The sequence below is a fragment of the Mobula hypostoma genome, chromosome 2 (assembly GCF_963921235.1).
Source record: "Mobula hypostoma chromosome 2, sMobHyp1.1, whole genome shotgun sequence".
Taxonomy (NCBI): domain Eukaryota; kingdom Metazoa; phylum Chordata; class Chondrichthyes; order Myliobatiformes; family Myliobatidae; genus Mobula; species Mobula hypostoma.
This window is the reverse complement of record NC_086098.1, coordinates 124,444,242-124,460,707: the sequence shown is the minus strand read 5'-3', so window position 1 is coordinate 124,460,707 and position 16,466 is coordinate 124,444,242. Positions and strand designations below refer to the sequence as shown.

Sequence of the window (16,466 nt, the reverse complement as noted above, 5' to 3'; positions counted from 1 at the left end):
CCACTCAGTTGCCTGTCAAATACTGGAGAGTGGTAAAAGACCACCTCCCTCCAAATCTGAAGTCATGGCTGAGAGGGAACCATTTTCATTGCTGTGGTTCTGAGCTGAGGGATGTGACCAAGTAGGGCAATGTTAAATATCAAGGTAATTGGTTGCAGTCACTTTGTGTCACAAAATTGATGTGATATGAGCATATACAGCTACCCAGTTCTCTGCAAAAGAATAATCTTAATAAAAACATGTAGAACCTGACAGATGGGTATCAAAGCTAAATTTAATAATCTGCCCTCCTGATTTCTGCCAGCCCCAAAGAGTTCTCATTCACTAAGTATTGAAGGAGCTGCCTTTTGTGCATAATGAGCTCACCTGGGCACAACTCTCCTGTACTAATACCACTGCAATGACCGTGTGATCTCAGTGCTTTAATTGCAGTTAGCACCCAGGAGTATCTTCTTCTTCAGTTGTCCATCGAAATCCAATGATGACGTCCACTCCTTTAACGGTGAGTATGTATAAGAGAATTCAAAGCCATTTTGCACTTTTGCTATTACTAATGTTCACAATTTAGTGGTCTCAACGTCTTTTGTAGGCCCTCCAAACCACTTGGTATCACAGAGGCAGAATTGCTGCCTCACAGCTTCAGTGACGCGGCACTGTCTGGGGGAAGTTTATACTTTATCCCTGTGACCCATCCAGGGAATTTCCCCATATGCTCCAGTTTCCTCCCACATCCCAAAGACCAGCCATTTGGTAGGTTAATTGCCCACTGTAAAATCTGCCTAGTGTGGTAGAATCTGGAGTGAGTTAATGGAATAGTGGGGAGAATAAAATGGATTAGTGTAGAGTTGGTGTAAATGGGTGCTTGATCATTAGTGCAAACTTAAGCCAATTCATTCATGCAGAGCATGGTGCCTCCTCCAGCTAGTCCCACTTACCTCCATTTGGCTCATATCTCTGAATATTTCCTATCCACAGATCTTTTAAAAGTTGTTATTGTACACACCTTTACCACTTCCTCTGGCAACTTGTTCCATATACCCACCACCATCTGTGTGGAAAAATTTGCCCCTCCGGTCCTCCATGTGTTAAGATTCCTGTTGAATGAAACTCAGCTGGATACCAAAAGATATATTTAGTTCCTCCATACAAAAACAAATGGGAATATTTACTTCAGTGCCATGAAGCAAAACACACTTCAGATATGGTTTGTAGTACTATGAACATTTTTGTTAACTTGTTGGATATAGCAAACAGTTCAATTTCCAGAACTCCATGAAGGCTTCATTCGTGGATCTCTACTAACCTGCATTTGTTTCTGCCGCAGTGTCAGTCAGCAATGGCCTGGAATTATGACACGTTACACAACTAGTGGACAGCTGAACGTAACCCAGGGAATAACAGGTAAGTGGGCATCAAACCAAAAATTGTCCCAGATAAATACCAACATCATCAGAATAAAATTTACTCTCATATTTTGACTACTCCTTTGGAAGACAAGATTTAAACAGTCCAATCTTTATGTTAACCACTCATGATCAGTGACAAAAATTGTTATGCTTCTGTTGATTTTCCCCTCTCCCTTGCACTCAGCACTAAATGAACTCAAGCAGCACTTGTCTTCTACCACAGGTTCCCCAGGATTACGCTCTTTTATTTTCAAAGTTAGTGCCCAAAATTGAACATATTTGGGGTTTTACATTAACTTTAAGGGGAACACACCAGGGCTGACATCACAATCCCGCCTTAACAATACAATTTTAACTTGACTCTGCAAGCTGAGAGAGGCACCATTTGCCCATGCATTTGGTTGCCATCCTTGACTCACATACATTGCACAACAATCAGAAAATGTGCAAAATTCTGAAACCACCTTAAGGATCCTTCCCAAATGGATTAACTGCATACATTAACAGTCATTAATGCTAATCCTCAAGGCAGCCATGAAATAAGAGTTGAATTACCTTTTTAAATAACACGGAAATTATGTGTATGTTGAGAAAAACATAGCAACAAAATCTCGATTGGCATTGGCTGCTTGTGGTATTGTTGTTCAAGTAAATGAGCAGTCTAATACATCAGTACCTCTTGTGCCAAAACCAAAAGAACAGTATTGTAGGTGGGCAGTTGAAGTTGGATTTAGTCCATTTCCAAAACAGAGCTGTATTTTTTATCTTTCTCTATTTCCACTATCTACTAGATATATTTGATCATTATCAACACTGTCCAAAGGAGTAACATCATCTGGAGATGGGGGTTGGGCCTCTTCCTGACCGCCATCCCCAATGGTACCATATGTTGGATGGATTTCTGGGTTGAGGTGGCTCTGCTCTGTCTTGGTTGCTCGCAGGACTTTTGGGACGTAGGCCTGTCATGGAACAGAATGGGGAGAAAGAAGATCAAAGCTTAAATGTTGGTCATTACAAAGTGCATTGTCCTTTCTCCAGCTGCAAGTGTTGCTCATGATAAATGCACCCAGTCTTGTCCTTTAGCCTCTGTAGAATGTAGACAAATTCCATCACCTCCTAAGTGTATAAGATCAACAAAACCCCTTCATTTCTGCTTCTCCTGTGATCAGCACTGGGATGCTTTGGGCTGCCAGTGAGCCCCACCCCCAGATCATCCACTGAGCAAGAGGCAAAGCAAGGAGTAAATGCTATTATTGAGTCAGTGAGCTGGGTCATCCACAGTCCTGTAATTGATCTGGCATTTGTTCCAGCCTGACCCTGCTATGGCTCCAACACAAGGGCTGTCTTCAAATGGCTTTGGCATCCAATGAGGCCCTTTGCTTGATCTGGGCAGTCACAGTTGTCAGTGTGAGGGTAGCCACTGAATGCTTGTGAACATCTGTGACATTCACAAGTATACAGCAAAGCAACTGAAGCCAAGTTATTATTTAAGTGTCTTGAAAATACTTACTGTTCATGGAGTCATAAAGTTGAACACAGAAACAGGTCCTTCAGCCCAATTCGTCCAAGGTGATCAAGTCTCCTTGAGCTAGTTGCATTTCCCTGCATTTGGCCCATGTCTCTCTAAGCCTTTGCCATCCATGTACTCTACTTGTCTAAATGTATTTTAAATATCATGATTGTATCTGCCTCTACCACTTTCTCCTGGCGGCTCATTCCATATTACCATCACCCTTGGGGTGTGCAGGGGGTGGAGTAAAAAGTTGCCCCACGGGTTCCTTTTTAAATCCTTCCCCCTTCTTCGGGCTTGGAGGGATCATGGGAAAGGGAGAGAATGCTGTAACCAGGACTGAATTTAGATGATCCTATTATTTAAAGTGGGAACAGGCTTGAAAGCTGTAAGATCTACTCCAGCAATTTTCGATCTTTGGCTTATAGCTTTAAATATGTATTGTAGATTATCAGTATATTAAGTAATTGAACTTATAGTGGTTACATAGTTACTGTTTTGGGTAACACTGTGGGAGCTCCGTCAATATAAAGACTGCAGAGGCTGACTTCTAGGGCAAGCAATAAATACTGGCCTTGTCAAGTGATGCCCATGTTCCAGGATATGGGGAGAAATTATCCTGGGAGCCAATGTCTCCCCGTCTTTGCATGTGGGTTGACAAGCATGCATCAGATTTAACCCAGCCTAGGCAGATTTCCTGGCTGGGAGGCCTGCAGAAGTTCACATTACTTCACAAACTCCAAGAGAAGCCCACAGGAACAGGGCAAGACAGTCAACCACAGCTGATGGAGACTGGGCAAAGGCAGCCATCCCTGGCTGGTTGTGAAGGGAAGGGAAGGGAAGGGAAAAGTAGAAAGGTGTCATTACGTTGGGCAGAGTGCAGAAGAGATTTAGGTGAATGTTGACAGAATGTGAGGATGAGTTACAGGGAGAGGTTGAATAGACCAGGACTTTATCTCTTGGGATGTAAAATACTAAGAGGTGACCTTACAGAGCTGTATAAAGTCATGAAGGGCATTGACAAGGTAATTCCACATACTCTTTGAACGAGCTGCCAGGGCTAGTGTTTGAGGTAGGTATAACATTTAAGGAAAACATTTGGATAAATACATGGGTAGAAAGAGACCTAGGGCAAATACAGGCAGATGGGACTTCTGAGGTAGGGACCTCGATCAAAAGGACAATTTTAGAGATACAGTACATTATCAGGCCCTTCTGCCCAATTTCATCTGTGTGACCAATTATCCTATGAACACAAGTCTGGAGTGTGGGAGGAAACCCAGACAGTCACAGGGCAAGCATACAAATTTGTTATGGACAGTGGCAGGATTGAACTCGCTGGTGCTGTAATGGTATTATGCTAACTATTTCACCACCATGCCACCCCCAAAATAAATACATATTGAAATAGACAAGTTAGTTTGAAGAGCCTGTTTCCATGTTATATCAGTCTGTGAGAAGTTGTAATTCCATGGGAATGTGCAGAGAGAAGAGGACTGGTTGTTAGAGATGGAAGAGTAATGAGAGAGTTGCAGTGGAAATACGTGCACGTATATATTTATTTACAACACAGGCCCATAGAGTCACTGCACACCTATCAAACCTATGCCCCAATTAGTTCCCTGTGAAATATTCTGTCTTAACTGCTAGATTCTCCTTCTGCACATCTGGACTAGAGGCAATTTACAGTGGGTTGTTAACCTCCCAGCAAATGTGGGAGGAAATGGAAGCAACTGGTTGCAAACCCAGGGAGAATGTCCAAACTCCTAACAGCACCAGAAGTCAGGATTGAACCCGGACCATGACAGCTTTGAGGTGGTGGCCTGAACTACTGCTATATCGTGTGCCCCTTTGACCTTCTAGAAGGTGGTTGGGGAAGAATGTCTGAATCCAGTTAAGAATTAAGGATAATCAGTTAACTTTGAATAACAGTTTGCAAAGATTTTGCTGGGACTTGAGGGACTGAGTTATAGGGAGAGTTTAGATAGATTGGGTATTTACTCTTTGGAGCATGACAGACTGAGGGGCAATTTCAGAGGTAGATAAACTTGTAAGGGGCACAGAAAGAGTAAGCAGCTTTTTTCCAGTGTAGGGGAATCGCAAACTACAGCATAGAGTTATTAAGATTGGAGATAAAAGGCTTGATAAGAACCTAGGGGGCACTTTTTTTAATATATACGGCAGGTGGTAAATATATGGAACCACGTGCAGAGGAAATGGTTGAGGTGGGAAAATTAGAACATTTAATTATGTGGACAGGTATACTGATGACGAGTTTAGAGGGATATGGGTCAATTTCTCAGAAATACGTTAGCTGGAATATACATCTTGGTCAGCACGAATGTGAATGTCCTTAAGGACCTTTTCTTCCCCCTATGCTGTGTAACTGACTTTGGAGTCTGTTGGAGTTGAAGGTGAGATGACAGAAAGTCTATCCTTAGTATGAGTGGGCAATAAGGGAACGTGGCTAAGAGTTCTGTTATTGATGATAAAAGGAGTTCTCTGCTTTTTATCTTTGGATTGGTTTGCCATAGAAGTGATCAGAACAGAAACAATGTTGTTAAATTTTAGCACCATCTTCAAAGGTGCCGGTGCCTTCAAGCAACATATTTAATGGCCCTTATAAATGATTTGGATTGTTAATCTCTATCTCGCCCCATCCATTTGCCCATTTTCCAAACTTCTGTCCACACATAAACCAACTCAACCAATACCGCATTCGTCCTCTGTAAGTACACCAAGTAGACTACATCTTGCACATTCCCTGTAAAGGAGCTATTCTGGCATTGATGGTGACTTGACTAGCAACTGGAGGCTGGAGTATTGATTTGGAGAAGAGTTCACCATTGTAACTAATCTAGTTCTTGAGTGGGAACATTACAGAAACCCCATTCCAAAATCCTATTAAACTTTGCAATGTAGCGCATAGAAAGAGATTAATAATCCATCTTCTAGCGTAACTTGGGTCAAGCAGCATCTGTGTGTGTGGGGTTGTGGGGGCAGAATTATCAATGTTGCAGATGGAAGCCTTGCATCAGTCCTTCCCCCACACCCCAAACAAAAGCTTCTCGATCCACTGAGCAGCTCCTGCATATTGTTGCACCAGATGCCAACGTGCAGTCTCATGAATCAAAGAAACATTATTTATGCTCTGTGTGAGCATTCTCTCATCCTGAGCTCAATCAGTCAGCACAATCTTCTATTTTCATCTAGCTTCCCCATTTTTAAAAAAAAGCTCCTGACACTGGTCACCTCAGCTGTTTTTCACGCCACTGAGTTCCAACCTTTCAATGTGCCCTGTGGAGAAGTTCTTCCTGAATTCACTATTGGATTTTTTGCTAACTGCCTTGTATTGATGGTCTCACAAATGGAAGCATTGGGTCTCATGAAAACTTTCATAATCTTAAACACGCCATTAGACCATGCTTAAACAGAAAGAAAACCAGCTTGCACTTCCACATAAAAGTGCCTTCCAGATTTTGTGATCATCCCTGATATTTTTTGGACATTCTCCAATTCCTTTTTGCTTTGAATATGAAGGGATATGGATCACAGATTGTTTAATTTGGTATTGTGTCGGCACAATCAGGGCAGAAAGACCTGTTCCTGTGCTATACAGTTCTGAGTTCTATTTCAACCAGAGTTTGACAACAGTTTAGTAGAACTTGGTCACCAGTGCTTAGTCTAGTTATTACCTTTATGCACTGCTGCTTGATATTGAGAATGGTTTTGTTTTTTTTTGCACTAATTAAATGGACCATCCTATACCCAGTTAAGTATTTTAATATCATAGAATCATTGGTGCTTATAGCGTGGGAGGCCATTCAACATGAATGCATCTCTTGGTCCACAGGCTTTTTAGCTTTTTGCAGTATGTTATAATTGGTTCCAAATTCTCTCCCAGTAGGCTAACTCTCGCAATTTTGTTCTTGGTGTATTGAAGGGCAAGAAGACACACAAATAGCTGTGCCAAAAATCAAAGTCGTGAAGTTCAGTAAACCCTGTCGGTATCACAGTTGGGTACTTTCCAACCACCAGTTCAATACTTGAATGTTGGCCCAACTCAGTGTTGCTGTTTATAGCCATGATTATCTTCACCAATATCTTCTTAATGACACACACCTTGCATTTGTCAATTGTACTAACCATTTTTCATCAAAATGGTGAAACTCCTCCCAGGTTATTACAAAGGATCTCAGTAGTCTGTTAGTGCCCATTGGTCACCAGCCTGCTCTCTATCGCTGACCTGTTACTTACTCTAGATTGCCAGGCACGTGCTGTTCCTTCTGTTTCCGTCTCCTCAGTCAGCAGCTTCATTGCCTGGAAAAGGACATGCTGGTTATGAGCATCCTGCAACAACACCCTATATGAGAGTGGGACTGTTTTCAGGTCCCACGACTCTGTCCACCCCACTTTCCTTTCCCAGTGATGCTTCTCCCAGTGTCCATATGTTACACAATGGACACTGGAAGTGCAAGCAGCTGGTTAACCATATCACAACTGGAATTATGGACAGATTCACTGGTGAACATCCAAGGCTGAGATTTCCATGGATATTTTTTCAGTGAGGTGGTCAAACTGTAGATAGTCTGTCTTGGCAGAAAGAGGTAGACACAGTTGAAAAGGCAGGTAGTGCAGGAATCCACTGTGATCATTCACCTCTGGATACTGAGGGAAAGATAGCTTCTCAGGAAAAGGTAGTAGTAGGCATGTGTGTAGTGCAGGGATGGTTTTGCTGTACAGGAAAGAAAAAGAATCGAGAGAGAGAAGAGATAGGGTTTTGTACTGCCACAAAGGTCTCTTGAGTGGCATGTTGCCTCCCTGACGCTAGAGTCAAGGATGTCTCAGTGCAGCTGCTAGACTTTCTGGAGGAAACAGATGAACAGTTTATGGTTGTAGTACCTGTGAAAAGAAAAAGTAATTGAGATCTGCAAGCTGAAATATGAGGAGGGAGATCAAAAGGTAGGACTTCAAAGGTAGTAATTAATCCAGGATTCCAGCACCTGCAGATTTTCCCTTGTTTGTGACAAGACTAGCTAGATGCTGGTCAGAGGGGGAGATAAGGGCTTGTATTCGCTCTGTATTAGTCTCCAACTCCATGGCCTACAAGCCTTGGACTTGTCTTCAGGACCCCAAAAAGTCCCAGTGATTTAAGTGTTGAAATAAACAGGAAATTAGAGAGACTTTATGGTGCATCTGTAACTTTAGGTGACTTTGATCGTATCAAATTAGCAATAGTATTTGGTGAACGCAGCAGGCCAAGCAGCATCTGTAGGAAGAGGTGCAGTCGACATTTCAGGCCGAGACCCTTCGTCCTGACACGTCGACTGCACCTCTTCCTACAGATGCTGCTTGGCCTGCTGCGTTCACCAGCAACTTTGATGTATGTTGCTTGAATTTCCAGCATCTGCAGAATTCCTGTTGTTAGCAATAGTATTTGATGAGTTTCTGCAGTGTTTACGTGATGGGGCCTTTTTAGCCCAATATGTCCAGGCTGACTGAGAAAGAAATATGTTAAATATCCTCGCAAACACGAGGAAATCTGCAGATGCTGGAATTTCAAGCAACACGCATCAAAGTTGCTGGTGAATGCAGCAGGCCAGGCAGCATCTCTAGGAAGAGGTACAGTCCACGTTTCGGGCCGAGACCCTTCGTCAGGACTAACTGAAAGAAGAGCTAGTAAGAGATTTGAAAGTGGGAGGGGGAGGGGCCCACTTTCAAATCTCTTACTAGCTCTTCTTTCAGTTAGTACTGACGAAGGGTCTCGGCCCGAAACGTCGACTGTACCTCTTCCTGGAGATACTGCCTGGCCTGCTGCATTCACCAGCAACTTTTATGTGTGATGTTAAATATCCTGTTATGTGTGTGTCTGACCAAGATAGTTGACCCTACCCCAACCACCATAGTCAGAGTGTCCCATGGAGCACAGCACCTCTGCTGCCTTCTCACCCAGAGACCCATCAGCTTACCATCACGTTAATGGTGAAGTACTTAAAGTAGTCTGTGCAGCTCAGAATGATGCAGATAGCAATGGTGAGGAGCACCACAGTGAAGGTGAAGATAGATGTTGGTGCAGTCAGTCCTGGGGGAGCAAGAGAGAGGGGACTTAGTCAGGGACTGAAGTTCCATAGAAGTAACATTCTCTGACCAGTCACACCAACCATTCAAGTCTGTGAAGGTAGTCATAGAACAACACATCACAGATATAGGCCCTTTGCCATAACCAGTCCACACCAACCATCGTGTCCATCCAGTTAATCCCAGTTTCCTGCATTGGCCCATATCCCTCTAAGTCCCACCCCTCCATGTACCTATCCAAGTGCTTCTTAAATGATACTATTGTACCTGATTCAATCACTTCTTCTGACAGCTCATTCCATATACTAACTTTAGATACTAGTGAAAAAGTTGCCCCTTGGGTCCCTTTTAAATCTTTTGTCCTAAACCTATAGTATTCCCCCTAGTTATGGGCTCTCCTACCTTGGGAAAAAGACGCCATCATCCACCTTATCTATGCTCTCATAGTTTTAAACACTTTTTAAAAAAAAACTGCCCCCCAATCTTATGTGTTTCAAGAAATAAAGACCAAACCTGGTCATCCTCCCCTAAACCTTAGGCCCTCTACTCCTTGCAATATCTGGACTCTTTCTAGTTTAAAATGATATACAAACAGAGGTGGTGGGAGTTAACTTGTTCAATTCAATGCAGGCTCCAATCCAAGGGTGTGGATAGGAAATTTCCCTCAACCACCCTGTGAGGGGCAGATCTGATCCCATTGTTTGGAGGGCAGGTTGTTGGATCAACACAGCCTTCCTTCCTCAAGGAGTGGCCCTCATTTTGAGAGGACTGGAACACAAAAGCAAGAACATACTGCTTTGCTATTGTAAGGCATTGGTCAGACCAGTTTTGGAATATTCTTAACAATTTTTGGGCCCATATCTAAGGGAAGTGCTGGCACTAAAGAGGGTACAGAGGAGATATTTGAGAATGATCCCAGGAATGAAAGGCTTAAATTGAGGGGTGTTGGAAGTCTTTGGACCTATACTTGTTGGAGTTCAGAAGGATGACGAGTGGTCCTATTGAAACCTACCAGATACTGAAAGGATTGGATTGACTATATGTAGAGAAGTGTTGGCACGTGGCCAAGTGGTTAAGGCGTTGGCCTAGTGATCTGAAGGTCACTAGTTCGAGCCTCAGCTGAGGCAGCATGTTATGTCCTTAAGCAAGACACTTAACCTCACATTGCTCTGTGACGACACCAGTGCCAAGCTATATTCACCCTAGTTCCCTTCCCTTGGACAACATCGGTGGCGTGGAGAGGGGAGACTTGCAGCATAGGCAACTGCCAGTCTTCCATACAACCCTGCCCAGGCCTGCGCCATGGAAACCTTCCAAGGCGCAAATCCATGGTCTCACGAGACTAACGGATGCCTATTATGTAGAGAAATATCCAGTAGTGGGAGAGTCCAGGATCTGAGGGCACAGCCTCAGATTAAAGGGACATCCCTTTCAGAACTAAGGAGGAATTTCTTTAGCCAGAAGCTGGTAAAGCTGTGGAATTCATTACACAGAAGAGGGCTGTGGAGATAAAGTCATTGGGTGTACTTAAGGCAGAGATTGATATATTCTTGAGGGGTGAAAGGTTTCAGGGAGAAGGTGGGAGGATGGGGTTGAAATTTTTAAAAAAACAGTAATGATGCACCAACTCATCTAATTCTGCTCCTTCCACCTTGTGGTCTCATTGTATCTGGTCTTGATCCAGGTTGGTGGAGTGACATGTCCAATGATCATCAGCTCTGAGAGAGAGCAAGCATAGAGCATGGAAGCAGGTCCTACAGACCAACTGGTCCTTGCCAACCATAATTCACATATAAGCTAGTCCTATTTGCTTGTATTTACCCATATCCCTCTAAACCTTTCCTATCTATGTACCTATACAAGTACCTTTTAAATACTGTTAATGTACCTGACTCAATGACATCCGTTGGCAGCTCAATCAATATACTGATCACCCTCTGGGTGGAAGATATTACCTCTCCAGTTTCTATTGGATCTCTCCCCTTTCACCTTAAATCGTGCCCCCCTAGTTAAGTGATTCTCAAAATGGGTAATATTGTTCCACCCACCCCCCTCCCCCACCAACCCCAGGGCCAGTGGGAGTTTCTGTGGGGCGGGCAATAGAAGATCAAGGGGGAGGTGGGGCTGCTCAGTTGCAAGGGGGCAGCTGAGGGATTACAGGCTTAATTTAAAAAATTATAAGCATTTGATCTTCAGTACCTCAATTGATTACAACGGTCACAACATCACCTCATCTCTTGCTAATCCTCCATTCTCTTCGATTTTGCCTGAAGTGCATTATATTTATCGAAAAGCAATATACATTTCTGTATTTAGCATATCATGTGAAATCTGAACTGAAGAAATCTTCTCTCAATCCAAGTTCAAGAGTGGGTAATAAATCCATTCCTGAACACTGTAAGGAGTTATTAACAGGAAGGATGGAGGAGAAACTGATCTCACTACGAAAAGACTTTGAGCTAAAGCCGAAGTTCAAAAAAATCATATCAAGACTTTTGGTTGCAGAAAGGAATCTCTGAACGCCATCCTGCACTCTGTATCTTATTTAGTGGAGCAGTTTCAATGCAGTCACCCACCTTCTTTCAAAGCAATGAAATACCCTGCAAATTACTGAACTGGGGGGGGGGGCGCGCGGGGCAGATCTAACACTCCTGAGTGTCATTCAGCCTGATGTTGAGAAGCTGATATCACTACACTAAGCCCATCCATCTCACTGACAGGTAAAAAGGCGGTGTAGTGAATAGTTGAACTACTGATGTATGCTCTAAAATTATTGATGAAAATTGTTTTACTGTAATTAAAAAATAATTTTATATGTAGCTTTAAATAGATTTGAATATTTTGCCACTGATTTGAATTTGCAGTTCCTATTTGCATCATAAATCAAAATTCTTTATAGTTTTTATGTAATGGCCGGAAAAGGAGAGGGGTTACTGGGGATGTGGTTTGGGAATCACTGCTCTAGTTCTTGATTCCCCAACCAGGAGATAAAAAAGATTATGTGCATTCCTGTATCTACACCCCTCATGATTTTATACAATTCTATAAGATCACTCCACATTCTCCAGTGCAACAGTGAAAACACTTCCGACCTGCCCAGTCCCTTGAGATCTAGCAACATCCTCCTAAATCTCCTCTACCAGTGTTCTTGTCTATATTAATCCCCCTTTTCAGCATTCATTACACTGCACAGAAGAAAATCTCTTTTGCCCAGATTGTCCACATCAAGCATCAAACACTCAATTATACTAAACCTATTCTCCTCTTTCGCACCCCTCCACCTCCAGCCTTTGCGTCCAACCACCTCCACCGAATCTACCACTCGCCTACACACTGGGGACGATTAACCTACCAACCCACATGTTGGCAGGATGTGAGTGGAAACCAAAGCATCCAAAGGGATCTGCACAGTCATGGGGAGAAGGTGCAAAGTCCAAACAGCACCGCAGGTCAGGATCGAACCTGGGTCGCTGGAGCTATGAGGCAGTAACTCTTACCAACTTTTCTGTCACTCCCTTAACACTGTCCAAGTGTTGTGAAAGTCTCTGCTCCAGGCAGTTTACTGTAATTACTGGTGAAGCACAACCAGGCAGAAATGGACTTACCACCTCGGAGAATGGAGAAGAAGAAAAGCCAGAAGAGGCAGATGATGGGGGCCGTAGCAGCCTGTTTCACCACAGCAGTGTGCAGTCTCTGGCTGAGCTTGGCAGGCAGGTATGTGTAGTAGAGGTTGTACCTGTCCACCAGATACCGCAGCATTATGTAGATCAATCCTGTGAGGTTCAAACACATGACAGCAGCATTGGCATCCAAAACTATTTTGGAATATCCCCATCGCAATCTACACACTGCTTGTGTGGTACACTTGTGTATACACACACACTCTCTCTTCATACATGCACAAATTCATGCCACACACCTCAAAAGGAAGTTGCTGGAGTGGGCCTCTCGGCCCCTCAAACCTACCCCCTTGCGCACCCCCCCCCCATACAATATGATCATGGCTGATCCATGTTGGTCTTTTCTGTGTCAGTTCCCCAATTCCTCAATTTTCTAAATATTGATCTACCTTCACCTTAAATATATCTAATGATATCTAAAGGACATCCCTCTATTCTGAGGTTGTGCCCTTGAGTCCCAGACTCACCTACTATAGGAAACATCATCTCCACATCCACTCTATCTAGGCCTTTCAATATTCAATAGGTTTCAATGAGATCCCCTCTCATTCTCCTAAACTGCAATGAGTACAGGCCCAGAGTCGTCAAACTCTCCTTGTAAGTTAACCCTTTCATTCCTGGAATCATTCTCAGGAACCTCCTCTGGCCTCTCTCCAATACCAGCACATTTTTCCTTCGATCAGGGGCTCAGAACTGCTCACAACATTCCAAGTACTGTCTGACCAATACCTTAAAAAGCCTCAGCATTAAATCCTTGTTTTTGTATTCTAGTCCTCTAGAAATGAATGCTAACATTGCATTTGACTTCTTTACCACCAACTCAACTTGCAAGTTAACTTTTAGGGAATCCTGCATAAGGACTCCCAAGTATCTTTACACCTCTGATTTATGAATTTTCTCCCCACTTAGAAAATAGTCTACACCTTTATTTCTTCTACCAAAGTGCATGAATATACACTTCTGTACAATATATTCCATCAGCCACTTATTCACCCGTTGTCCCAATCTGTCTAGCCTTCTGCAAACTCCCTGCTTCCTCAACAGTTCTTGCCCCTTCACCCATCTTGGTATCATCTGCAAACTTGCCACTAGGCCATAAATCCCATCATCCAAGTCATTGACATATAACAAAAAGGAGTCCTAATACCGACTCCTGTGAACACCACTAGCACTGGCAGCCAACCAGAAAAGGACCCCTTTATTCCCACTCTTTGCTTCCTGCCAGACAGTATCTTTCCTGTAATACCATGGGTTCTTATTTTGGTAAGCAATCTCATGTGCAGCAACTTGCCAAAGGCCTGAAGGAAATCCAAGTAAACAACATCCACTAACTCTCCTGTGTCTGTCATGCCTGTTATTTTCCTCAAAGAATTCCAACAGATTTGTCAGACAAGATTTTCCCCTTAAAGAAACCATGCTAACTTTGGCCTACTTTATTATGTGCCTCCAAACACCCCAAAATCTCATCCTTATGATGGACTCCGACATCTTCTAAACCACTGAAGTCAGGCTAACTAGCCTATAATTTCCCTTCCTCTGCCTCTCTCCTTCTTCAAGAGTGCATTTGCAATTTTCCAGTCCTATGAACCATTCCAGAATCTAGTCATTCTTTAAAAATCTTCACTGTCGTGGTCAACAGTACATGACATTCATGAGATACATCAAGAAATGGACAGGCAACAGTTTTGAAGACCTTATTAGAACTTCTCAGATTAAGGACAGATGGAAGAGAAGACCATGATCGCCCACATCCTATGACACAGCAGATAATGAATGACTAATGCCTCCAAAATCTCTTCAGATGTCTCTTTCAGAACCTTGGGGTGTGATCCATCTAGTCCATGTGACTCATCTACCCTCAGACCATTCAGCTTCCCAAGCACTTTCTCCTTAGTAAGAGCAACGACGCTCACTTCTGCCCCCAACTCTCAAATTTCTGGTATACTGCCAATATCTTCCAGTGAAGACTGACACAGAACACTCAAGTTCTTCTGCCATTTCTTTGGCAAGTTGCCGCACATGAGATTGCTTACCAAGATTGCTGACCGTGGCCCATGGTCCTACAGGAAAGATATGACATGGATAGAAGATTAGCTGACTAGCAGGAAGCAAAGAGTGGGAATAAAGGGGACCTTTTCTGGTTGGCTGCCAGTGCTAGTGGTGTTCACAGGAGTCTGTATAAGGACTCCTTTCTACTACCTTTCCAGTGTCATTTTCCAGCAGTCTGATATACAATGTCACCTCTCTTACACATTTTATACATCTGAAAAAACTTCTTTTATATCAATGGTTAGCTTACCTTCATATTTCTTATTTTCTCTCTTTGGTTTTAAAATCCTCCAATTTCCCTCTATTTTTTGCTATATTATATGTCCTCTCTTTTCCTTTGACACTACCTTTGATTTCCCTTGTCAGTCACAGTTGTCTCATCCTCCCTTTCGGATGCTACAAATTCTTCGTGATGTATCTATCCTGTGCCTACCGAATTGCCCACAGGAACTCCAGCCATTTGCTGTTCTGCTGTTATCCCTGATAGTATCCCCTTCCAATCAACTTTTGCCAAATCCTCTCTCATGCCTCTGGAATTCCCTTTATTCCACCGTAATATTGATACATCTAATTTCTCCCTCTCAAATTGCAGGGTGAATTCTACCATATTATGATCACTGCCTCTGACGGGTTACTTTACCTTAAGCTCTCTAATCAAATCAGGGTCATTACACAACACTGAATCCAGAGTTGACTTTTCACCTAATGGGCTCAACCACGAGCTGTTCTAAAAAGCATCTCATAGGCATTCTACAAATTCCATCTCTTGGGATCCAGCACCAACCTGACTTTCCCAATCTACTTGCATATTGAATTCCCCCATGACTGTCTTAACATTGCCTTTTTAACATGCCTTTTCTATCTCCTGTAGTAATTTATATCTCGCATTCTGGCCATTGGTCTGAGGCCTGTACACAACTCCCATCAAGGTCTTTTTACTCTTGCAGTTTCTTATCTCTACCTACAAGGATTCTACATCTTCCGATCCTATATTGCCCCTTTCTAAGGATTTGATTTCATTTTTTTTTACTAACAGAGCCACTCCGTCCCCTCTGCCAACCTGCCTGTCCTTTTGAAACAATGTGTATCCTTCGATGTTAAGCTCCCAACTATGATCTTCTTTCAGCCATGATTCAGTAACACCCCCAACGTCATACCTGCCAATCTCTAACAGTGCTATAAGATCATTTACCTTATTCCTTATATTGTGTGCATTCAAATATAACACCTTCAGTCCTGTATTCATCACTTTTGATTCTGCTCCCATGTTACACTTCAACTGAACCCACTGACTGCACTTTTGCCCTCTCATCTGCCTGTCCTTCCTCACAGTCTCACTACACACTGCATCTACTTGTATATCATTTGCCCCATCCTCAGCCCTATCACTCCGGTTCCCATCCCCTGCCAAATTAAACCCTCCACAACAGCCCTCGCAAACCTACCCGCAAGGTCCTTTTTGTACAGGTCATACTTTCCCCAGAAGAGATCCCAATGATCCAGAAATCTGAAACACTGTTCCCCCTGTACCAATTCTTCAGCCAGTCATTCATTTGTACTATCAGCCCACTCCTGTCCTGTCTAGCATTTGGTACTGGGAATGATCCAGATATTTACTACCTTGGCGATCCTGCTCTTCAACCTCTTCCCTAACTCCCTATTCTCTCTGCTCAGGACCTCTTCCCCCTTTTCTACCAATGCCATTGGTGTCAATGTGCACCAAGACTTCTGGCTGCTCACCTT

General features: G+C 43.1%; 1 protein-coding gene across 5 annotated transcripts in view; it reads right to left on the bottom strand.

Moving 5' to 3' along the window:
- Positions 1-1,145: 1,145 nt before the first annotated feature.
- LOC134342457 (CSC1-like protein 1) overlaps positions 1,146-16,466 on the bottom strand; it is a 110,217-nt gene continuing 94,896 nt past the window's right edge. For 4 of the 5 annotated variants that reach the window (XM_063040612.1, XM_063040610.1, XM_063040611.1 and 1 more), the window contains 4 exons: positions 12,600-12,767; positions 8,886-8,998; positions 7,174-7,236; positions 1,146-2,365 (listed from right to left, as the gene is read on the bottom strand). In XM_063040612.1, the coding sequence (XP_062896682.1) occupies positions 2,168-2,365; positions 7,174-7,236; positions 8,886-8,998; positions 12,600-12,767 (542 nt within the window). In that variant the 3' untranslated portion in view covers positions 1,146-2,167. The remainder of the gene's footprint in view (positions 2,366-7,173; positions 7,237-8,885; positions 8,999-12,599; positions 12,768-16,466) is intronic. The other variant, XM_063040609.1, reaches the window with a different exon arrangement.